At 54.2% G+C, this 23,274-nt stretch overlaps 7 protein-coding genes across 7 annotated transcripts; 3 read left to right on the top strand and 4 right to left on the bottom strand.

Moving 5' to 3' along the window:
• Nucleotides 1-434: 434 nt before the first annotated feature.
• BDP55DRAFT_633760 (uncharacterized protein) lies at nucleotides 435-1,645 on the top strand (the record flags this gene model as incomplete). Its single annotated transcript, XM_060572594.1, has 2 exons — nucleotides 435-969; nucleotides 1,041-1,645. 2 exons carry the CDS (start codon nucleotides 435-437, stop codon nucleotides 1,643-1,645), a joined length of 1,140 nt encoding a protein of 379 aa, XP_060427815.1.
• Nucleotides 1,646-2,296: 651 nt separating this feature from the next.
• BDP55DRAFT_555846 (uncharacterized protein) lies at nucleotides 2,297-4,739 on the bottom strand (the record flags this gene model as incomplete). The annotated part of the gene is made up of 2 exons (XM_060569531.1): nucleotides 2,297-4,318; nucleotides 4,584-4,739. The coding sequence occupies 2 exons, from the start codon at nucleotides 4,737-4,739 to the stop codon at nucleotides 2,297-2,299; spliced, it is 2,178 nt and encodes a 725-aa protein (XP_060427814.1).
• Nucleotides 4,740-6,946: 2,207 nt separating this feature from the next.
• Nucleotides 6,947-9,591, top strand: BDP55DRAFT_633758 (uncharacterized protein; the record flags this gene model as incomplete). Its single annotated transcript, XM_060572593.1, has 3 exons — nucleotides 6,947-7,448; nucleotides 7,563-9,221; nucleotides 9,281-9,591. The coding sequence occupies 3 exons, from the start codon at nucleotides 6,947-6,949 to the stop codon at nucleotides 9,589-9,591; spliced, it is 2,472 nt and encodes an 823-aa protein (XP_060427813.1).
• A 507-nt stretch (nucleotides 9,592-10,098) lies between these two features.
• BDP55DRAFT_669310 (exocyst complex component Sec5) lies at nucleotides 10,099-14,015 on the bottom strand. Its single transcript, XM_060575288.1, has 3 exons — nucleotides 13,308-14,015; nucleotides 11,160-13,255; nucleotides 10,099-11,104 (listed from the first exon to the last, which is right to left on the bottom strand). The coding sequence occupies exons 1-3, from the start codon at nucleotides 13,645-13,647 to the stop codon at nucleotides 10,388-10,390; spliced, it is 3,153 nt and encodes a 1,050-aa protein (XP_060427812.1). The 5' UTR covers nucleotides 13,648-14,015; the 3' UTR covers nucleotides 10,099-10,387.
• Nucleotides 14,016-14,784: 769 nt separating this feature from the next.
• BDP55DRAFT_747467 (isocitrate dehydrogenase) lies at nucleotides 14,785-16,894 on the top strand (the record flags this gene model as incomplete). The annotated part of the gene is made up of 4 exons (XM_060580575.1): nucleotides 14,785-14,871; nucleotides 15,008-15,067; nucleotides 15,348-15,557; nucleotides 15,612-16,894. The coding sequence occupies 4 exons, from the start codon at nucleotides 14,785-14,787 to the stop codon at nucleotides 16,401-16,403; spliced, it is 1,149 nt and encodes a 382-aa protein (XP_060427811.1). The 3' UTR covers nucleotides 16,404-16,894.
• Nucleotides 16,895-19,806: 2,912 nt separating this feature from the next.
• On the bottom strand, nucleotides 19,807-20,978 carry BDP55DRAFT_200320 (eukaryotic ribosomal protein L18). Its single transcript, XM_060565935.1, has 4 exons — nucleotides 20,844-20,978; nucleotides 20,394-20,498; nucleotides 19,968-20,332; nucleotides 19,807-19,894 (listed from the first exon to the last, which is right to left on the bottom strand). The coding sequence occupies exons 1-4, from the start codon at nucleotides 20,845-20,847 to the stop codon at nucleotides 19,817-19,819; spliced, it is 552 nt and encodes a 183-aa protein (XP_060427810.1). The 5' UTR covers nucleotides 20,848-20,978; the 3' UTR covers nucleotides 19,807-19,816.
• Nucleotides 20,979-21,588: 610 nt separating this feature from the next.
• BDP55DRAFT_200294 (mitochondrial carrier domain-containing protein) lies at nucleotides 21,589-23,249 on the bottom strand. Its single transcript, XM_060565933.1, has 5 exons — nucleotides 23,100-23,249; nucleotides 22,607-22,963; nucleotides 22,231-22,506; nucleotides 22,038-22,174; nucleotides 21,589-21,985 (listed from the first exon to the last, which is right to left on the bottom strand). Exons 1-5 carry the CDS (start codon nucleotides 23,106-23,108, stop codon nucleotides 21,742-21,744), a joined length of 1,023 nt encoding a protein of 340 aa, XP_060427809.1. The 5' UTR covers nucleotides 23,109-23,249; the 3' UTR covers nucleotides 21,589-21,741.
• Nucleotides 23,250-23,274: the final 25 nt, after the last annotated feature.

The following is a 23,274-nucleotide window of genomic DNA, read 5'->3' as shown; positions in this document are numbered from 1 at the left end:
AACTCGGCGTGGCGCTGGTCCCAAAGCAGAATACTTGTTTGGCCACGACCAACATGTGTTTTCACCACATGAGATTGTTTGCCCGCGCCACTCACACAACCTTGCGTCTCTGACGAGCCTCCTGCTTTCTTCAGTCGTTGGACAACTCGCAAGGGGGGAAAGGGGAAACACGATTCCTCGCGTTCGGCGAAAGTCCATGTTCCTTGTCCTCCATCGCCGAAATGGCCTTCATATAGGAACGCCAAACGTCCCAAGCCGTAATACAATGAAGCCTGAGTCTCCCTCCCTCTGATCTGCATTTCTGTCGTTTCCATTATTCTCCCTCCGAAAGACAAAAGTCGGGAATGGTGGCGTTTTCAGACACTCCCAGTTCCTCCTCGCCACGTTGTACCATCGTAGGGAACCTGGTGGTATCAGCCTGCATCCCCTCGACAATGTCCCAACCGCACGCCGACCCCGAAGCACCGCTCTTCGGCGTCGCCCACAACGTCTCCCGTACGGCCCTCACAGCCTTCACGTGGGCCAACGTCGCCACCTCGTACATCTTCCTCTCCCTCCGCCTCCTCGTCCGCTGGCGCCGGAACCGGCACCTCCTGCGCGACGACTTCTGGATGGTCTTTGCCTGGCTATGCCTCTTGACCATGGCGATCCTCCAGATGCAGCAGATGGACTCGTTGTGGTACATCGTGGAGCTCAAGGCGGGCAGGTTCCTCCCCGCGTCCAAGGGGGAGGCGGACTCGCAGCTGGAGCAGTGGTTGCGCTGGTCGTATGCGCTCACGTACCTCTTTTGGACGGGTTTGTTTGCGGTGAAGGCGAGTTTTCTGAATGTGTTTTTCAGACTCGTCAGTCCCATCCCATGGCTGCGCAAGGTGTGGTATGCGACGGCCGTGTTTTGTCTCCTTGCGTATGCTGGGGGGTGGCTCTCGGGGTCGCTCGTGTGCGATACTCCGTCCGACTATTTTCGAGCTGGTGAGTCTGTTTGACCCTTTACTCTTGGAAACCCCGGCGGGAAATTTTGTGTCTGATGGTGTATGTACTAGGAAAATGCCTCTCCCCAAAGGAAGTTTACTTTTACCGCTTCTCCATCTTCTTCGCAACAGCAGCCGACGTCTTCACAGACCTGCTCATTATGGGCCTACCCATCGCCGTCCTCCCCTCCCTCCAGCTCGACTTCAAGAAAAAGCTTGGTCTCGGGGTCGCCTTTTGCCTGGCACTCATCACAATCCTTACAGCCATTGTCCGCATGACGCAGGTGCTCAAGGGCGAGACGATGGACATGGTTGGCCTGGCTGTGTGGAGTCTTACCGAGCTCGGCACCGCCATCATCGTGGGATCACTCCCGCCACTGAAGGCTCTCTTGACGCGTGGTATGAGGAAGTACAACGGGAGCAAGACGAACCGCAACAAGTCGTACATCAACTGCAGAGGCGAGCCCGGTAACGGCTACGGCCCGAATAACACTTCCCGGTCTGTCATGGTTGCCGAGTCGATCCCGTTGGATGATAGGCATAGGAGCGAGCAGTTTGATGGAGGGATATACGTTCAAAAGACATGCGAGGTTCGCGTCGAGGGCGTTTCGAAGAGAACGAATGATGAGGAAGAGGCGGTTGTAACGAAGAGTTTTGCTGCTAGTAGACCTCCATAGACGTCAAGGAATTCTCTGCTGAGGCTATGAAAAAGATGGTGCAGCTTGGGTTTATACTAAAGGGCCTAGACTATTACATTGAACCTTGGACCGCGGTAGACCAAGGATAAGAATCGAAGAAAGGAGTTTGAGTGCCCCTTGAGCTGCATCAACTTCATCGCCTGCAACCATGTTTATCAGTTCAAGTCTTAGCTGGCTGTGGTTTTCTGGCAGTGCTCAAGCTCCATCTAAGATCATTGCATCATGTATTCCTTAGGAATACCATATTTCATGACACGTAAAATGACTAGAAATTATATTTAGGTCGATGCACCATTCTGTAATGCTGATTGTAGCTCTGTATAGATAATATTGAGCCTTTCATGAGAACGCCCGGTCGATCGTCAGCCCGTCTCAATCTCGACTTGCTGCCCGGCTTGTGTAACAAAAGAAATTGACTTGAAAATAAAAGTGCGAATGCAGACGCGGTGTAAAGCAGTAGGGTATCTCCAGCTCCTGTCCTCAACTATGCCCAGGTTCTCTCAACGCCATTTGTGTTTGTTTGTATACCCAAGAAAATTCAACAAAAGAGATGAGGGATAGCGCCCGTATCCCTGAAATGTAGCAGGCCATGCTCCTGCCGAGCCACGTAGCTACGGTCCTCTTCTGGCCTCACTCTTGCAAGACCTCTCGCAGTGCATCGACGTCCACTTGGTCGGGCAGCACCTTGCTTGGAGGACCGCGACGCTGATGAGCCGCCAGGTATTCTTGGAAACCTGGTATAGCACCAGCTTGATTGATGCCCGGCGGCCTAAGAAACTCCTTTTCCTTCTGCTTCTCTTTCCCGCTGCGTTGCGCTGGTGTCGGTGTGGGCGGTGCCTGCGTAGGTGTTGTGGCTCGGCCTGCTGCCGCGCCAGTCCATGGCCTCCAGCTGACCCATCGACCTATTCCTCCAGAGTTTTGCGAACCTTGAGAGTGGGTACTTGCTGGCGAAGCACTTCGGACTGGAGTGGAAACCATCCTCGACACCGGTCGCCCTGCCAGACTATCGCGAAGCAAGGCGTCACTCCTTCGATCGCTTCCTCTCAATATCGTCGACCGTGCCGTAACTCCAGTAAACACAGCATCGGCTCCACCCAGAGGACGAAGGGTCAATTGACTCGGTCGTACTTTGAGTGTGTGAATGTCCAATCCTCCCGACAATGACATGATTGACTCGTGGGAGACGGCACGGTGCAGACCCCTCCGCGGTAGTTCTTCATCCTTGGAGAATGAGATTTCTGTCTCGGTCTCGGTTTCTGTCTCTCCGTGATCCTCGTGGGAAGTCAGCAACCCGGGCACTTCCTCCCCGCTGTGATCCTCTCTCTCTTCCTCAATCGTAGACGAAATAGGCTGAGAGACATGTACTGTCGGGGCGGCTGGTGGCGCTGGCGAACCCAAGTTGAGGAACTTTGGAGGTACGGAGAAACTGCGAATCGACGCCTCGGAAGGGCGCTTGTTGTGAGAGACTTTCCATGTAGGCGACGTAGGATCCAGGCTAGTCGTCGGAGACATGGGTATGTCCATCTCCAGCATTGGGCGGTCGAACATGGAGAGACGAGGGTTTGACTGAGGCGAACTTGGGACGGACGACGGTGCGAATTCAGAGGGTTGCTCCGAGAAGACGGACCACCGATTTGAGGGCGGCATCGAAACTGTCGACGTTGATCCCGTGTGAGAATGCGAGGCCATGGGGGTCACTGGTGAAGGGCCGGGCCGCCACACGGCCGGAGGAGTGGAGGATCGCGAGACGCTGGCGGGAGAGAAAATTGCCGGGTTCAGACTGTGGCGCTTCTTCTTCTTGTTTTTTTCGGCGACATGGTAGTGGTGGTGAATGTGGACTTGCTGAGAAATATTGTGCTGGGTCATCTCGCCCAATTCCGGCCCGATTTCAGCACGCAAGGTCGACGCAGCACTGGCGTCTTCCTCCCCGATAGGTTGATGACACATTAGCTGGTCCCGCATGGCTTGTATTTCGTCGTTTGAGTTGAGAAGCATTTCTCGCAACTCAGCCATGCCCAGCTGCAGATTAGCATTGTCCTGCAGTAAATCTCGGACAAAGTGAGATACCACGTTGGTGGCGGGCTTCCCGTTGGTAAGCGACTTGGTGGCGGCAGCTCCCTTGAGGCGTCCAGCGGCAAGATTCAGTTCCTTTTCCATCTCACGCTGGCGCTCCACACGGCCCAAAACCTCGGCATGGCGTTCGCGCTCTTCCTTGGCCTCTTTTTCCATACGCTCCAGCTGTTCCTGAAGATCAGAGATGCCCCTCTCGGCTTTTCTCCATCGCTGCATGGCGGAGCGGGCCTCGGATTCGGTGGTGATTAGGGTGTTTTGCAGTCGCAACTGCTCCTGTTCGAGAAGCGCAATATGCCTCTCCATCTCTGCAGCACGAGCCGCAGCGCCCTCGAGACGCCGCACTGCTTGGTGAGACGACAAGAGGGTAGCCTCAAGGGTTTGAATGCGGATATCTGAATCCTGAACCGTGTTGTTGAGCATTTCGAGCTGGTCTAGGAGGGTACGGTTCTCTTCGACGGTCCTCGCGTTCTCGGCCTGTAATTCCACCTTTTCGTTTTCCAACTGTTCTATGCGGCTCGTAAGGGACATGCGATCTCGTTCGGCATCGGCCATGTAAGCCTCATGACGAGCAAGAAGGGCCTGGAGAGGGAAGGTCAGCGACATGGCGACATGTGCAGCAAGAGAAGACGACGGTGCATATGGCAAGATTCGCAGGTCTGGCTGCGAAGGCAGAGTTTGCGGGCTGGAGCGGTGCCGGGACTCCCCATCTTGAAGTTAATCACGGGAAATGAGGTGTTGGAATGTCTCGAGAGATTGGCACGGGCTTGGGAAGCGGGACGGCTGGAATGTTTCGACGGGAGAGGGAGAGAAGGGGAAAGCTAGAAAAAGAAGAGCGAGGACGCACCTTGCCCAGCTTGGCAGCGGTATGGACATCCTTTTCGACGGTTTCGAGCACGGAGCAGCTATGCTTCAAATAAGCACAATCGTTGCGACCGCAGCAGCATCGCATTCTGGACCCCTCGTCCGGGCGGGGAGCGGAAGTTTGGACGAAGTCTGCCATGGGATCGGCGTCGCGAGGACGGGCGTCATCGGTGTTGCGGATGGTGTCGGTGTAGTCGTCGGTGAAGTGGGTGTCTGCCGTGTATCGGTAGGCCGTGTTGTTCAGGTCGAGGTCTGCGTCTTGTTCTGGGTCTGCATCTGGATCCGGAGGTGTACGGGTCCCGAGTTCTGCCATCGTTATTGCGGCAGAGTCGTCACCACGGTGGACAGCATGCTGAGGGCCCTGAGGTGAAGGCACGGACGTTGGGATCGGGGCTCGGGGTGCCGGTCTGGGTCGAACTAGTCAGGCAGAGCTGAGCGAGAGCGGGGAGGACGAGGTTATCCGTAAAGGGACGATTCACGAGAGACAGCGAGAAGGGGGGTGTCTCTCTTTTTGTGAATTGTGCCAGCCAGAAAAGGCCGGTTTATGTTGGAGTTGTGACTCTGTGTGTGTGCGTATGTGGGTGGGTGCGTATCGTTGGCACTCTGTGGTGTGCTGTGCGATTCGTAGGTATTGTTATGGCCGGTGAGTTGGCGGCCGGTGACGCGATTGGGCTCTTGGAGGCCACCTGCAGCGAGGAGGGGACTGTATTTCCCAAGGTGTGATTGTTATCGCGATGGACGCCTAGGCGCGACTTGGACCGGTTCTTTGAGCTTTCTGACGGGGGTGACGGGGGTGACAAGGGTGTCTCTGGTATCTTGGTGCCTCTTCACTGGAGAAGACTGGCCCTAGGCGCAGTAGATGGTCTGCAGCAGCACAGGATGACAGGGGACAACCCAGACCAGCGGGGGTCGACTGCAGTTCCTCTTGAGAGCATGTGGTCCGAGCCGAGATTGGCTTCATATAAAAAAAAATTGGAAGAAAAAAACAATCACCAAGAGGATGATGGTGGAGGGTGGAATTCATAGGCGTGTCGTAGTCGTTAGGTAGCTCTGAAGACGATGAAAGGCATCTGTTCGCAAGTCTGGATCGATCGAAGACGTACAGGAGCGTATAATCTATAGAGACCAGAGAAGGGAGAGACAAGATGACGGCGTAGGGATGGTCACTTCAGGTCGGACGGGAGTTGAGACGAATGGGAGGGATTGGAGGGGAGGGGACGAGAGAAGGTCAAGGATGCGGTGCCGCGCCATAATCGGAAAAGAAGATGGCTGAGAAGAAAGAGAATGGGAAAGGTGAGGTACCTGGATCAGAGACGGTTTCTATGGGCGATCGTACACAATCTCAAGTTATTCTCATGTACCTTTCCCTCGCCCAAAAAAAGACATTGAGAAACGTTCGCGTCAAGCCAAAAACAACAGGTGCAACCTTTTGTTCTTGCCATGCTTGCCCAATGTGGCCCAATCTGCGGTAGCGCATCTTCTGTGCTCCACTTGATACCCGCCAATCCAGGAACACGTCCATAAGAGGCCGCCCCACCCGCGCGAGGTACTCCGTACCTTGTTCTTGACCCAGTCACGTGCCAGGTACTCTCAGTTGTATGAAGTACAAGCTGGTGACCGTCCCCATTAATCCGTACCAGTCTCAAATTGGCTTAGTCATATCGAACGCCCTTCAGTGTGACGATCAAGCTCATTGCTGCGACATGACTTTGCAACTCCAGTCACACACTCACACCTTCAAAGGTCTCTCTTCATCTTCAAAAACCAAAGCCGAGCGAAATGATTTCTCACTTGTTGAGTGCTATAATAGAGTCTGGCGCGTACCTATCAATTAGCATACACCAAAACAAACTACCTATCGTGGCAGTCCAAAGTACTTGAGTACTTACACGAGCAGTTGGCAGGTGGGGTTCTCACGTGACCAGCAAGATCTGCTCGGCCCCACCACGAAATTTATCCGACATGGGAAGCGGTGTGAGAATTTTGTCGCTTCCAACGTCGGTGAGCCGTGGCAGAATCTGTGAATCGCATCGCATCGCCCAGGTCCAGCCCACGTTATCGTTCATTGTCGCCCGCTGGTAGAAGCCTGGCGAGGCATTTTTTGGCCAGTGGCGTCTCTGACCTACTGCGGATCAAACAGTCAATCATCCCGGCATCTCAGATTGCTGATCCGTCGCCAATTCCTACATATCGACCTCGAGGGCAGAATTTCTTGGGCGGTCACCACCACTCTGCGGTGTGCTGAATCTCGAGTATCGAGTTATAAGAGGTCAACAGAATAGTTTGGGCTAAACCCGGCAACGCTTTGGATTATTCGGCCTGGAATACCCGCCAAAACAATACACCATGGGTCGAAAACCAAACCCCGTGGTTGGGGAATATTTCACCCGGGGCCCCAAACTCCCAGATTCCAGCAACCGATACCCTCACACCTGCAAGCTGTGTGGTGAAAACTTCCCAAAGGGTCGAGGCGAGGTCCTACACAAACACATTACAGAAAAGTGCCCAGCCATTACACCTGAAGAACGCATCAACGCCGCACTCGGTTTCGCCGGACTTCACTCCGGCTCATCAGCCCCGCGATCAATGAATCTCCCCCTCAATCAACTCGACGTCGCCGTCGCCGAAGTCGCCCCCGAAGCACCTGAGAATTGGTCTGCCCTTCGAACGCTTGCAGAAGCCTCACGACAAGTCGGTGAGAATGAGATGGGGGCGCCTTCGGCACTTGGTCGCGACCGATCCGAGTCCGCTGTTCGACAACTCGGAATCGGCTTCGAAGTCCAGGAGCAATTCACCCTCGAGAATCCGCCATGCAGTTATGAGAATCGGCCTGGTCGTGAGCGGAAGGGTACGTTTTTATTATTATTCCCAGTTGTGGTCCTATTCCTCTCTCATCTCATTCTGCCCAGTTGAGGAAGGAGCACTGTTTTATTCTCATCTCATTATCTCAACTCAAACCCAGATGACCTGACTTTCCCAGAATCCACCTCGAATGACAGCACCAACCCTCTCAGCTTCCTCACAACCGAAGAAAAGATGGAACACTTGCAGGCTGCTACACAGCATCCCAACGAGTCACCTCTGGATTCATCGGATCTCACCGTCGCCGCCGCCGCGACTGCCCGCCTCACCCATTCCCTCATGGACCCTGAATTGGCTGCTGCCGAGCACAGCGAACCACTTCAAGTCATCAGCCCTGTAATGGAAACAGACGAGGTACTCAAGGCAGACGCCGCCGTCTCTGTCGAAGCCCTTTCCGGACACCCTCTGCCTCCGCAACTTCAGCAGTCTCAGCAGTCTCAGCAGTCTCAGCAGTCTCAGCAGTCTCAGCAGTCTCAACAGCCGCAGCAACAACCTCAACAGCCCTGGGGCGAGATGACTTACATGACTACGAACCACATCCCCGCAGTAGCCACTCATGTGGCCCCAATCGTACCTCCTCCCAACAGAGGCGGCACCCGTATGCCAATCGGCAATGGAACGCAGAGCGAACACAAGCGCAAGGCCTATAACCCGCTCCGGCGCAAGGAGGTTCAAGCCGCTCGCAAGAAGGGCGCCTGTATAAGATGCCGCATCCTCCGCAAGACGTGCGGCACCAACGACCCCTGCGACCAATGCCGAAAGATCCAAGGTCCGCGTCACTGGACTTACCCCTGCGTTCGTACTCGTCTGAACCAGGAGCTCACCCTCTACTCGGCCGCTTTGATAGTAGTCCTGGCGCAGACTAGGGTCAAGCACGCCAGACAAAAATACCAGCTGCTCTCCAATGGCACCTCCCTCGTCGTCTCCTTGTGGGAAGATAGCCCGAGTTTGACGCTCGCCGCTCTACTCACACCCCGCCCGCAGCCCCCTCCTGTGACCGAGGGAGAGACGGAGGAGCAGACGAGCCCAGACACAAAGACGGAATTTCGAGTCGTTATGATTGACCAAGATAAGGAGGACCTCCCTGCCCGCATGGAGGAGTTCCTAAAGTTGATTCTACCGACACTCATCCAGCGCGAGCCCTCCCACTTCATGCAAGTCGTCTTGGCGGCCGCGCAAAAGTTCCCCGACAACAAGACGACAGGCAAGAACCTGAAGCTCGCCATTGAGCTCTGGGGTCTCATTGAGATTCTTGACCGCGAGCGGGGCTGGTGCATATCCGAAGAACGCCAAGGCGTGGTCGTGCCCATTGGCCCCGAAGAGTTTGCCGGCAACGACGACCAGGACATTTACAACCTCATCACCTTCCAGCTGTCCGCCGCCACGGAGCGCAAGGCCAACAACGTCTCGAACAAGCTCATCAGCGAGCTCCAGCGCTGCTTGGAAAACGGCAAGGCCAAGATCAACTTTGACGTCTACCTCTCAATCCTCATCCTCCTTCACTGCCTGGAAAAGACCACCTGGACCTTCAAGGTGTGGGAGATGGACGACTTCCGCCAGCGCTGGCCCCTCGATCGCCCTCCCACCATGTACGTCAACCAGGGCCGGGACATTGCCGACCTTTTGAAGATGCTCCTTACACTTCGAAAGTCTCACCCCAAGACATTCCGCACCCTCGATGGCCGGTTGAGTGTAGTCGACCTCGGCGAATCGGACTTTGACATGATGGCCGAGTTCTTTCATGCCCTGAACCTCGAGTGTAAGTTTTCGTTTTCCCATGGTGCTCAAGTAAATGAGACGTATGCTGACACCTCCCAGACGACGACGTTATCAGCAAGCTCGAGAACTGCGCCTTCAGCCCAGAGACCTCACGCTCCCTCGAACTGCACTTTTGCAGCCACGTCCTGCTCCCACCAAAGGAGGGCGACCACGGACACCACCATGCCGTCACAGCCTCCAGCTCTGGCCACAGCACACCTCCGCCTCCCCACCCTCATGCCCCGCCTCACCCTTCAGCCGTCCCCGTGGCTTCAGCCTCCCCTGTTCCCGTCTCCGACACCGCTATGACGGGGGCATCTCCTGACCCTGCTCCTACTCCCGCCGAGTCGCTGCCGACTGATCTGCCCTAGTACGGGGATTGGTCCTGGCGGTATTACACCGGACACTAAGCCGCTGCTACATGTTCCGTGAAAGGAGAGACATCACAGCACGCATATACAACTCACGATGAATGACTGGAACGAAAAAAAAAAAAGATACCTTTTTCAAGGAAACAACAAAAAAAAACACCCCTTAATGATGTACGACTACAACTACCACCTCCATTGGAGACCACCAACAAAAGCAAAACTTCATTCAAAAGAACCAAAAAGGGATACCAAAAAAGGAAGCCACAGGACTTGGGTTGGCGTGAAGACTTTGGCACTTTGGGAACAAGGAAAGAAAAAAGGGAAAAGCAGAAAAGTTTATACTGTTACATGGCCTCTCTTCTTTAGATAGATGGCCTTAAACGACACACCAAAAGTTCACTTAGAATTCGTCACGGTAGATAGATACCCCCCCTTTTTCAAGCCAAATCACCATTTCTGCCCTGTAAAGGATTGCGTCGCACATCACCATCACAACTCACTGAACCATGACCGTGTGTACCTTGAACTTGTTTGTTATTGCAAAACATGGGCTATCCGACATTGAACATTTCATCACTCATGCGCCCGCCCCAATCTGGCAGACGCGATTCTTCCCCTGAGTTCATTTCAGGTCCACGGCAAGGTAGGCCTGCGACAACGTGAGCCATGGTATCCCAGGGCCTCCAATGCCTCCCAACCCAATGGCTCTGCTCCTTCATAACCAGACCAATCGCTCTTCAACCCATTAAAAAGCCCAGATACCCGACTTCCTCATTCTGCACTGAGGAGGGGGCCACTAGCCCTTGATACTCGCCGCAGAATCGCCGGTGCCCGTCCTCGAGGGACCAATGCCGGGCCGCTTGATCTTCCTGAAGCACGTAAACTCGTTCTTGCTCGCCTCGCGCAGTCGCTTCAACACGCTTCTCATCTCCGGGAGCTCGCTCTGCAGGCGGGCACGCGCGTCGTTATCGGTGCGCCCATCGAGCTCCTGGTAAATCTCGCTCTGGAGCGCCGAGGCGCGATCGGTGGTGTACTGGCTGAGCGTCTGGGCGACGAACTCGACGTCCAGGGTGGCCTGCATCAGCGCCTCGAGGGTGTATCTCTGTCGTGTGCGGAACGCCTCGAGAAGCTCACGGCTGGTTTGCTCGAGGAGGTATGAGAGCACCTGCGAGGTGAGCGTGGGCGCCGTGGTCGAGACTTGGGTGTGGACGAGCACGAGACTGAGGAGAGCTTCGTAGACGTAGGGCCTCGCTTCCCGCGGTTTCTGGCCCACCTCGGGAACCCAGTCGGGCGAGGCAACCCCGGCTCTAACAATGTTGCGCAGCTCTTCAATGGATGGGCGGGTGTAAGATTGGAAGAGCCTAGCATCGATCTGGCCCAGAACATCCTTGATCGTTTTGGATTCATCACTGAGTTTGACCGAGAACGCATTCTCAAACTGCGAGTTGAGACTCGGCACGACCTTGGCTCGAAGTGACTGTAGGTTGCTGAGAGTGAGGAGCATACGAACGTTCTATACCTCGTGTTAGTAGACGATTACTCCAATACCACATACAAATCAAACTCACCCTGTCTCCCGCGTCGAGTGTCGCTCTTCCACCGCTGGGAGCGGGCGCAGCGGAGGCGACAATAGTTCCATCCACATCCGTGGTCCAATCGTCGTCGGCCTTCTTGACAGATCGCTCGGCGTTTTCCACCATGCCGCTCAACGCCTTATAGAGCGTCGTGACGTACTGGCTTCTGACCATCTGCAAGAGTTTACTAGGCGGTGGGAGGACAATATCCCCCGCACCAGGCTTCGACATGGCTTCGGATATGTATAGAATCTTCTGCATGCCCGTGAGCAACGCGCCTTCAAAGGCAGAAAAGCTCGAGGGCATGCGGGTGAGGTCGCCCAGTTCCGGTGATCGGTACCAGTCCTCGACAAACTTGATGTTTTCAGCGTCCTTGTTCCATGCTGCGCAAAGGGCGGTGACGCATCGTTCTCTGGAAATATTAACGAGCGTCTTAAGTCTGTCCAATACGCCGGCATCCGACCCATTGGCTACCGGACCGATGCTCGCCAAGTCAGACGCGCCTGAACCGACCAGCGCGAGCATCTTGGAGAGATAGTGGACGCCACTGACGGAGTTTGACCACGGAGGCCAAAAGGCCAGCTTCTCCCATGTCTCGCCGCGTTTGGGCGAAGGGGGAGGGATGTTGTTAGGGTCGAGGTTAAGGCGAGGATCTAAGAGTCCGGTGGGCGTAGAGTTGCCGGCTCCTGCAGAGGGCGGGCTCTTGGGCGATAGGGGGAGGGGCGAGAAGAGCAACGAGATATCCTCGGGTGGCGGGCCTGCGAAGAAGGCAAAGACAGTCTCGCGGATCATGTCAACGAGCTCCAGTGTGCCCTTTTGCAGGTCCCCAGCACGCTCCTCTGGCAGCTGATGATGGGTCTGTGATTCTCCATTGTAACCCAAGGGCAGCGTGCGCTGGATCTTGCCATCCAAGAAGCCCTGGACCGTCTGCCAGAAGTCTACAACTTCTCCCAGGATGCCTTGTGCGGACAGGATACTGGATAGGAAAGCCAACATCTTCTCCCATAACTCTATCACGTCGGCGGAATCGGCCGAGGCTATCTTGTTCTCCACGGCCGCACGTCCCAGAGACCGTAGATGCGATGCAACCGCGTGGGCGCCGGGCTTATCGGCGTTGGCCAGGCGTCGTCGCAGCACCTCCACCTCCACCTTGGAGCGGTCTGACGTCGACTGAATCTTCCCCTTGAGGTGGTCGTACCGACTAAGCAGCCAGACCCAAATCGGATTGTCGTCCACGCCCAGCTCGAGAAGCAGACTGATGAGTTCCATGTGCTGGTCTTGCTGGCCCAGGTTGTCGGCCTTGGAGACGCCGTGAAGCGTGACGAGCTTCCGCCACACATCCCGCTTGAAGGCTTGGATCTGCTCATCCACATCGTGCCATATGCGTGCCGCCACAACAATCTGATAAATGTCGGTCTGGCTTGAAGAGCCCGCTGCGGCGTTTGCTGCCAGTGCTCTTGCATCGTCTGAGAATTTGCGCGCCTTGTTGTAGTCCTCCACAAGACTCTCGTAGTCTCTTCGTTTGATGCTCTCGGCAATTGCAGAGCTTAATTCGATATGCTCCTTGAACTGATCCAGGTTCGCCGACACAACCTTGAGGTTCTCCTCCTTCTCGCGTCCTCCCAGCGCCGGACCCCACACATCTTCCGCCTTGGCAGAGACATCCAGAAGAGGCGCCTTGATTCCCGAGACTCCGTACTCGCTTTCCTTGACCAGGGCGTTCTTCTTACGAGCGTCGGAGGTCGGGGACCCAAGGGATGCAGCAAGGTTCATACCGCCGTTGCTGCCTCGGAAGCTGCTGCGACTAGCGTGGCGAGAGTGAGCTCGAGCACGGCCTGTCGTTGGCGGAGGAGGCGGCTCGGCGCCGCGATACTTCATCTCCTTGTACACATTATCAATGGTAGCCTTGGCCTTGACGAAGCGCTCAAAGTTGGTCTCCACCAGAACCTTAAGTGATGCGGATTTTTGATCGATTGACTGGGACAGCATGTCCAGGCCGGTCAACAAGCTTTGGGTGTCGGCAGTCGCATGCATTTGCGAGAGGAACAAGGCGGGAGAGAAGGTGGTGGAAGACAGGAGGAACCGGTTGCCTAGACGCTTGTCAGTCTTTGCCGTGTTTGTAACAGTAACGAGTCCACGTACGCAATCGCGGATCGTCCTGAATGGGAACTCCCAACTGGCGGAGTGTCCTGACGACGCTGTCGGTGGTGCCCAAGGGATCAGGCTCGTCGCGCTGGACAATATTGGCAACACCTCCCTTGTCCGACTGAGCTCCGGGGATTATGCTGCGCCGGTCACTGACGGCTCTCTCGAGCGCCTGGTATCGCGACTTCCGGCGCTGCAGCTTCGCCTTCTTCTCGTCCTTTGCCTCGTCCTCATCGTCGGATGCATCGCTCTGGTTCTTCTCGGCTGGCCATTCGTCGGGGTATGGGTTTGGAAGCTGGTAAAAGTCCAGGATAGTTCTCTCGTAGTCTGACGACATTATGGGGTATCGGTATCTCGAATGGTGGTGGTTTGCAAAGGGGTAAAGCGATCGTTGGTTGTCCCAGCCGATCGATGAGCGGCTGGGGGGCTCGGCGAGGGAGCTTGCTGCTTGCAAGGCGTGTAGCTGTTTCAAAGGTAAAAGACGAATAATTCCATTGGCCAAAGATGAATGATTGACAATGCCACACAGGCAATCAGAATGCCAAAGGTGCAGAGGCACTGCGTGAGTGCGACAAAGTGAAGAGCAACTAGGTGGAATGGAAACGTGAATTGGCTGTGTTCTGTCCAAGATGGCAGCTACCTGCTGTCCTGCTCAAGGGTACAGAGAGAGAGAGAGAGAGAGAGAGAGAGAGAGAGAGAGAGAGAGGTACCTTGGTGACAACGGTGCAGCCCACTTGGTGCATTCTGTGGCACACACCGAGAACACTCACCGATACACACCATGAGTTCTGGAGGTGAACTCGGTCAGGTGGGCGGGCTGGTCAACGATAACAGGCAGGTCCTCGACCGGCCGGAAAAGTCCATGTCCGTTCCTGCCACCCGAAGAAAAATTGGAGAAAGGTGGGGTATTTGAGCCACATATGTGGCTAGATTTGTGGCTAAACCTTCGGCAGCAGTCGGTGCTAGGAGGTCGGTCATCGATAATCCCGCGGGATGTTTTCTTTTGCCAGTGAAGACACAGCGCCGCTTTACTGGGGATCCCACTTTCGGGATGCTCAACCTCGGATAAAGACTACTCAGGGAATAAGATACTATGGAGATGTTCAAGACTATGTGAATGACAGCATTTGTGCTTTCCAGAAAACATCATGATTCAACTTTGTAGAAGTCCGAAAGATGGTAGAAAATAAAGTCCCATGAGAGCATTAGAAAGTCAATCAAGAGTAGTTTTTTTTCTTCCGCAGCAAAGCCGCTTACACCTGCCGGTGCAGCCAAGACCCCTGCGGTAAAGCGGCGGTTTATTTTCTCACCTGTCAAACCCGGCTGGCCGCCGCTGGCGTCTCTGCTACGAACACTTCCTTCTCCCGACCTTAAAATTCCCGTCCCCCGATAAACGACCAATCCTTCCCACCCGACCACTCCTCCTCCGCCTCCGCCTCCACGTATCCTTCAACACCAAAGGACTTTAGACACGATGCTGGCCGCCCGTACTTTCGCTGCGCCTCTCCGGCAGCAGGCCATGCGCGCCGCTCCCCGCGCCGCCGCCGTCTCTCAGTTCCAGGTGCGCGCAATTCATCCTGTTCCTTACTGTCCCGCGATCCCGCCCGCCCGCCGGGGACGATTCGACGATGCCCACGTGCAGGGCCTCGCCTGCAGGCCAGCCATTCAAATTGGACCAATTGCTAACAACTGTATAGAACTCCAGATTCTACTCGAGCGAGCGTGTCGCCAAGTTCCACGGTGTCAAGGACTCCAACGTATGCCTTTCCCTCCTCCGTTACTACCCGCCCCATAAAATTTTACGCGCAAAGTAAAGACCTCGGCTTTGTTGTTGCTGGCGCACCCAACCTCGACATGGAACTTCTTCCTCTGCTCTTGGACACAGACGTCACTCGTCATGTGCAGATAGACGAGTACTCGAGCAGCAACAAAGCCTGAGTCGGCTCTTTGCGCAGGCCAAAATCACTCAATTGGCGATGCTCAAAAACCTACAACGTCGAGACGACTTCAAAACAAAACTAACCACCAGTCTTACAGGGCAACTACCCTGTCTCTTTGATCGAGGGTGACGGTATCGGTCCCGAGATCTCCCAGGCCGTCAAGGACATTTTTGCCGCGGCCAAGGCCCCCGTTACCTGGGAGCCCGTCGATGTCACCCCCATTCTCAAGGACGGCAAGACCGCCATCCCCGATGCAGCCATCGAGAGTATCAAGCGCAACAAGGTCGCCCTCAAGGGACCCCTCGCCGTATGTTTCCACCGACAACCAGCCCCTTCGGCCCATTTTAACGTGACCATGTAGACCCCCATTGGCAAGGGCCACGTCTCCCTCAACCTGACTCTCCGCCGTACCTTCAACCTGTTCGCCAACCTCCGTCCCTGCCGATCGGTCGCCGGCTACAAGACCCCCTACGACAACGTCGACACCGTCCTTATCCGTGAGAACACTGAGGGTGAATACTCCGGCATTGAGCACGTCGTCGTCGACGGCGTCGTCCAGTCCATCAAGCTCATCACCCGCGAGGCTTCCGAGCGCGTCCTCCGCTTCGCCTTCCAGCAGGCCCAGGAGATTGGCCGCAAGAAGGTCCGCGTCGTCCACAAGGCCACCATCATGAAGATGTCCGACGGTCTCTTCCTCAAGACGGCCCGCGACGTCGCCAAGGACTTCCCCGAGATCGAGTTCGACGCCGAGCTCCTCGACAACACCTGCCTGAAGATGGTCACCGACCCCCTCCCCTACAACGACAAGGTCCTCGTCATGCCCAACCTGTACGGTGACATTCTCTCCGACATGTGCGCCGGTCTCATTGGCGGTCTCGGCCTCACCCCCTCTGGCAACATTGGCGACGAGTGCTCCATCTTCGAGGCCGTCCACGGCTCCGCCCCCGACATTGCCGGCAAGGGCCTGGCCAACCCCACCGCCCTGCTCCTCAGCTCCATGATGATGCTGAGACACATGAGCCTCGGCGAGTACGCCGACAGAATCGAGAAGGCCGCTTTTGATACCCTCGCGGAAGGAAAGGCCCTCACCGGCGACCTTGGCGGCAAGGCCAAGACTGGCGAGTTTGCCGGCGCCATCATTTCCAAGTTGTAGATACCTACTACCCCTCCCTGTAGACTGTACGATCTTAGACAACGGATATTACCTCCTGTTTCCTTTAACGTTAGCCATAGTCGTTCAATGAGTTCATGAGCTCCAACAAAATTTGGTGTTTTCGTTCCTGTGGTTTGCATCGGGCCGTGAGTGACTGGCAACACAACGGTGGTGGCAATAATTGACTTCATTGACTGTTCACAACACATGGACCCGTTCCTCTTGCTCTTACATTTATGAAATTGTTGCTCGTCAATCAGTAAAGGTTCTCAAGACCAAAAAGCAGACTACAGTAACTCGACAGGTAGGACGGACATTTAAGTCTGAGAGTCGACGGCAGCTCTTGGCACTGACGAGGCGCCATGTCCGTGAACATACCTAGTGAGACTTGGGATGAGCCACCTGGTACATAAGCCTCTTATCGTAAAGACAATGTCATCTTAACATCTATTTAAAGAGTGGAAACGGCAGAGAGAAGATAATCCAGTCCTTGTTGGCATTCGACACATGCGATGGCACCGTTGCAGAGCACGATCCCTCTCCTTCTCAACGTCACATGCATCGGAGTACCGCCACGCCGCATAGATGCTATACAAATGAAGGGAGGGAGGAAAGAAATCGCCAGTAGTGAATTGAATTAAAAGCGAAGCGAAGGTCAAGTATGGGTGGTCAGGGAAGAATGGATTCCACTGGCACCTCTTCACCCCCTCAGCCACTTGCCTCTTACACAGCGGTTGTGTCAATATGGAAGGAAAAGACACTCACATACGGTCCTTTCTTCTTCCATCTAGTTAAGGTGCCTAAGAAGGGGAGCTCCTTGCCCGTAACTGCCTCAGTTTGTGACCCACACTTTTCTACTCTGTTTTTTCGTCTAGTCCTTCTTTTTGCTTTGTTTTGTGTTCAGATCAAGGTCGTCATTTTACGAGTTTAGCAATCGAGGGAATATTTGGCTGAGGTAGTTTTGCACGAAAACCAAGAAAGTGAGATTTGTACCTAAGGTATGCCTCGGGTATTTTCTCTCTTCTCTCTAGTAAGTCCTTATAGTTATCTAGATCATACGGCAAATACAGCCTCGAGCATAACCACCGAGAAAAGAGAGAAAGCAACCGCCAACGCAGAATGATGGTTACTTGAGTCCCGTCCGCTTCCATTTAAAATCAAGGACTTCGAATCGAACTCATCACCAGAGGACTGTCAGGCGGGTCATAATTTCTCTCAGTACAGGACCTCGGATTTGCAAGACTCGGATGGAAGAACCTTGACCAACATCAACCCCCTTACTTCCCGTGGTCTGAGATGAGGGAAGTGAAGCATCGTGTTTTCTTCGTTCTCTGTGTACTGTCTTATCGCCGCCGCTTGGAAAACATTGGGTTACACCCGAGATGCCAGTGCGTGCTTGCATGCTAACAAAAAGAAAAAACGGCGTACCCCCCTAGAAGGAACAGTATTAATTCCCGCGTTAGATAGTCTTTCTTACGTCAGTATCACAAGGGGGAGGGAGATGGGGAAATCAGAGAAAAGACTTCAGCTAGGCAACATTCAGTAAGCTCTGGTTCGTTGACGTTCGTCGTATACTGATCATCCCGTGTCATGATTCTGCGCTCACATACTATTCATGTCTCAACCTGCTGAAAAGTAACACGATCCGGCAGAATCACCCGCCTCCCATGGAATATGAGTGCCTCAGAGTCCTCGATCCTTCTTAGTCCGAACTTGCGCCAAGCACATCGCGGCGATCAGTCTCGAGGAGATGTGGTTGATTTCACCAAGAGTCGAGAACTCTCAGGTTAAGGTTTGATCCCTTCCCTCCCGTTTACGTGAAGATTGTAAGTGAGCTATCAAGTTGACGCAACGAAGGAGAGTGGTCTTCCAAGTCCAAGACCTTTATTGATGCGCTACAGTCAACGTGAGACGTATTCAGGGGGCTTACGAGCAGTATTTCGCATCTGATAGCGTTTATCGCCGAACGGATGATCCTTGATGCGCGAATTTCTCGTGACACGTAATAATCTCTCGGATCTAAGAATCGACTCTACCTTGGGCTTTGTATTTCGTGGTGAAGGTGCAGAGTAACGACTAGGAAACAACAGGCGAGACTACCCGTAAGGGTACACCACGGCCCCAAATATGACGCCAGACACTCGAGTAGATAGCATTGTCGACCAAGCATATAAGAGGGCACAGAAGAAATGCACAAGACTTGATAGCCTCTCGATGGCTTATGAAGCCTTCGGGACTCCGGATGAGCCATAGCCAATGCTATCGAACACGAGTAACGCTGATATCGAGCGACGAGTTTGATTCTTGATGGTAGTATGAGCAGAAGCACTCCCTAGACATGTCCCCGAGACCGCTTTGTTTTATAAAATTGTACAATATTTGGCGGGCATACATTAGATAGACAAGAGTGGCAGCAAATAATTTCCGGAAATCTTCCTAAGATGCCTGACAATTGAGACCCTTGAGACGAGGAGATATCTCTGTTCTTAAACGGTTCGAAAATGAAATGTTTGCCGCGGAAGGTGCTTTGGTTTAGTTGGTTTATTTTTTGCTGCGAAGAGAATCACCCGGCAACCATTTACGAATTTATCTCAACTACTTTCAAACCCGGAACAACTACGTTGTTGTATCACCGGTAGTTACACGCGGGTCAGAGTTGTGTGGTCGATTCAGGACTGATGAGATACCTCCATCGACGAAAGATCCCCGCGCGCGCGCGGGGGGGGGGGGTCGAAGGGAAGGACGGGTACACTTTGGGCATATGAAGCACATCGCCTTGTAGTCTCTATGGTTATTGAACGCTTGCAATGGCTTCATAACATCATGTACATTGGGACTGGATAGAGGCTAGAGCGTGATGCAGGGTGAAGATGGAAAGGAAGATTGAGCATTGACGACAGCAGTTTTTCGTGGTTACGTGCAGCGGGACTCATAGGACTATCTAGTGCGAAGTATTTATCGGCAAGTGGGCATGCCTCTACGGAGCGGCATATACTGGGTTCGAGGCTCGTCTCCCCCGATCAAGCCGTTTTAGTCTGTTGACACTGAGAAATGGCACAGGCTCACAAGGACCATGCTTCATCAGACACACCATCACACATGCAAGTCACAGAAGAGGGGCAAGTCCAGTATGAAAGTGGTAAAAAAACCCAAGCCCAAGAGATGCCATTCGACGCCATGAAGAGAGGTTTGTAGTCGTCAATTCTTCTTTTTGGATACCTAACCACGCCATACCATGCAGAAAAAAGTGTTCCCTGTAAAGCAGGACAAGAGACGCAGGGGATATCTCAACCCCAAGCCACCCCATCTTGTAATAGCGTTGTTGTTTTTGTTCAATCGGCGCGAGCAAGTCACGCACGACCGAACCCCAGAGTGTAAAAGATCGCAGCAATGATGGAGGATACCACCAACGCTTAGACCTTGAAACCGCGGGACCTTCTGCGACCACGGGCCTTCTCGAACTTGCGGCCCTTGGACTCGACGTAGGGCTTCTGCAGAGGGTGTTAGTGCTGTTCTCGTACCATTTTCCTGGGACTTGAGCCAGGATCGGAAGTGTGATCGTACCTTGTGCTTGTGGGGACCCATGCCGAAGTGCTTGAAGGCCTCACGGGAGTTCTTGGGTCCGCGGAGGAGGAGGGTGTTGCCACCGGTGGGAGCGCGGAGGGCAAGCTGGTCGAGGGTGATGGCCTCGCCGCCGGCCGCGGTGATGCGAGCGCGGGCGGTGGCGGTGAAGCGCAGAGCAGCGACGGTCAACTTGGGGACGGTCAGGAGACGGTTGTCGTCAGTGACGGTACCGACGATGACGACGGTGCGCTTGTCCTCCTTGTCAAGGTTGCCGACAATGCGGGAGATGGAGACGGGAGGGCGGTTGATGCGCGACATGAAGAGACGGCGCAGGATGACCTTGTTGAAGCTGGAGTCGGTGCGACCTGTCGTAGGTTAGCATTTGTTTTTCTTTTCTCTAGATTTGAAGTCGAGGAAAAAACGTACGGGTCAAGAAGCGGTACAGCTTCACGAGAAGCTTGAGGTACACATTGTCGCTCTTGGGAGCCTTGCGGTGCGTGCTGCGCACGTGGTGGCGGTCGAGATCGATACCTATAAACGGGGGTGAAGAGCCCAATCGTCAGCCTTTTGGTTCAAGCATGCTCTGAATGCAGGCAGGAAAAGTCCATCATCCGTCGACCACGATGAGACGAGCTCTAAGTCGAATCTAAACTCTCCCCGCAGAGCGCAGGAGTAGAGACGAGAGCATCATCTGGTGGTGAGGAGAGGATTCCTTTTCCTTTTGCCGCGCCAAGTTCGCAGAAAGGGCAACGGAGAATCCAGTTCATCTCTCGTGATGTCCTAATCTTTCGACTGGGACATTCACAGACGCAAAGGACCGCGCGTTGCACAATTCCACTCGCATGTAAAGGCTTGAAATGGGATATTCCTACGTACCCATTTTGTCGATAGACTCCCGAAGTTGGCGAATTGAGTCAAATGGGCGGCCGTGATGTTGTCGTCGTCGGTGTAAAAGAGAAACTTTCAAAAGATTTCCGCCGGGCCACACTAGAATTACGCTCTCGCCAGGCGGAAAAATCGGGCTGTGTGGGCTTTAGGGCAACTGCAATCAAGGTCGAGTGGATCAATAAATTTTCCGGTGGGTCCGTCTCTTCCAGCGGGGGGCTCCTACCTTGCTGAACGGTGGACCTGCACAGGCCCCAGTCTATGGAAAGTCTGCAGGGACCCCTGTTACTTCGGTCAACCTCGGTGAGCCCGGATGTCTTTTTTCGGTCAAGGTCAGATTGGCAGGCATGGCGACATGGGGACATGGCTGGAGAAATTATCACAAAGAGATGAATGGCAAAGAGTCTAGGATGAAACAGAGGCTCTCCTTATTGACTTCTAAGTTGATACTTTCAATGGGCATCAAAAGAAAATAAAACCATTCCCCTGTCACCAGCACATCAGGAACAATCTTGTGAGCTCGATCCATGTCTTGTATTGAGCTAATGCTTGGTCTACCTACCTTATTTGGTTCTTTGTGCATTCATCCTTCTGGGAAAGAGGTGCCCAGTTTCACGTTTCCATGATGCCATGCAGGCAAACCCCATAATGTCCCCCGCCTGTCTTGTTGTAATACATTATCAAAACACTGGTGATTGAAATGCCAGGTTGGAAAAGTACAACCCGGGGAGAGGCAGTTTCTCTGCCTCGATGTGACTGTTATGCCAGCCACTTTCTAATAAAGGCATCCCCATCATCGATTCTGAGGAGCTTTGTCATCTCTGTACCGGAAGGGCCTTTGATTAAGCCCGGCCGGACATGCATAAAGTAATTTGAGCTTCATCTCGTCTCAGAGAGCAGCCTCATCGTCGCCCTCGGGCTTAAGGGAGACCAAGAAATCGCGTGTCAGCTCAAAACTGAGCCAGCTGGATGCCATGCTTGGCGCAACCTTGAGGAGGTTAGGGACGATGCCCTTGTACAGGCCCTTGATGCCCTCCTGGGCAACGATAACCCGGATAGCGTCAGTAATGCCCTTGTACTGGTAGCCCATGCCCGTCATGGTGTTGATCTGGAATCTTCGGCGAAGGACGTCGCTATGTCTGTTAGCAGGAGGAACAATGCCTCGTGTCAACCATGTCGACTCACAAGGGATAAGTGCAGGTCTGAGCGACAGCTCCAGAGATGGCACCAGCAAGTAGCTTCCTGACAGCGCTGGGGTTCTTGTCACCCTCGGGGGTCAGATACTTGCGAACATACTCGTAGACCATGAAGTTGAGGCCAACCTGTTTTGTCAAGTTAGAGTCAAGCGCTCATGTCAACTCAATTCGATACCACTCACGTAGGGGGCAACACCAGCGACAGTGGGGATGATGCCACGGTACAGGGCAGAGACACCGCCCTCCGTCTTGTACATGGTGGCCATGACAGTCCACATGCCCGGGAGTTTCTCGGCCTTGGGACCCAGCTCCGCAAAGGAAGCAGTCTGGATGGACAGTCGAGTGCGAACGATGTCGAGGGGGTATGTGCAGAAGACGGAAGTGATACCAGCGATACCACCACATGTCAGACGGGCGAGAGGAGAGAGGTCTGCACCAGGGGTCTTTTCAAAGAAGTTCTGTGAGTTGTGCCGCATTAGCCTTGGTTACTTTCACACCAGCTCATGCGAGCCACATTTTGTAACCAGCACAAGGTGATCAATGGCGCATGACACTCACCCGCTTGTAGAAGTTGTAACTGCCGAACTGAACAGCAGAGTATGGCACAATGCGCACACAGTTGGTGCCATTGCCTGCCATGAAGCCTCTCCAGCCTTCTTCCCTCCACATCTTGGCCAGACCTTGGCCTACGGACAGCTTGTAGGCATCTCGTCCTACGCTCTGAACCTGGAACAGGATCTTGAGGCGCTCGAGAGGGGAGACGACGGTTCGAGAGACGGCACCAGCAGCACCGCCAGCGCAGAAAGCAGCAACAACGGGCTGTGAAACGGTATCGCGAAGCCAGAGGTACTTGACAGGGGCCGGAGCTGGGCCCGGGGCAGCAGCAGCAGCAGGGACAGCCGCATCGTTGAGAGACTGCAAGAGCGGACTGGGTGTTAGCTAATTGTTGATTTCCTGTTGGAAAAAGAACTGCCAAATCGCCGAGCAGAGTGATATAATAGGGCAGGAAGAACATTAGGGAATGCAGCAGGTTGGAGCTGGTAGCACTTACAGGCGACATGACTTCAGACTCTGGTCAAGGAGCAGTGCGGGTGAGTGTGTTATTGCAAGCACAAGACTCGTGATTGACAACCACACTGCTGAACCTCCGAAGCCACCTTATTGCTATGACTGTGCTTGCATTTAAGGCTGTTGAGGGCGGGAGGCGGAAAGAATTCGTGGTGCTC

This window comes from Colletotrichum godetiae (assembly GCF_030913485.1).
Source record: "Colletotrichum godetiae strain CBS 193.32 chromosome Unknown BDP55scaffold_29, whole genome shotgun sequence".
In the NCBI taxonomy this organism is placed as follows: domain Eukaryota; kingdom Fungi; phylum Ascomycota; class Sordariomycetes; order Glomerellales; family Glomerellaceae; genus Colletotrichum; species Colletotrichum godetiae.
Note: the sequence above shows the minus strand (reverse complement) of the source record. Positions and strands in the feature narration are given on the sequence as shown.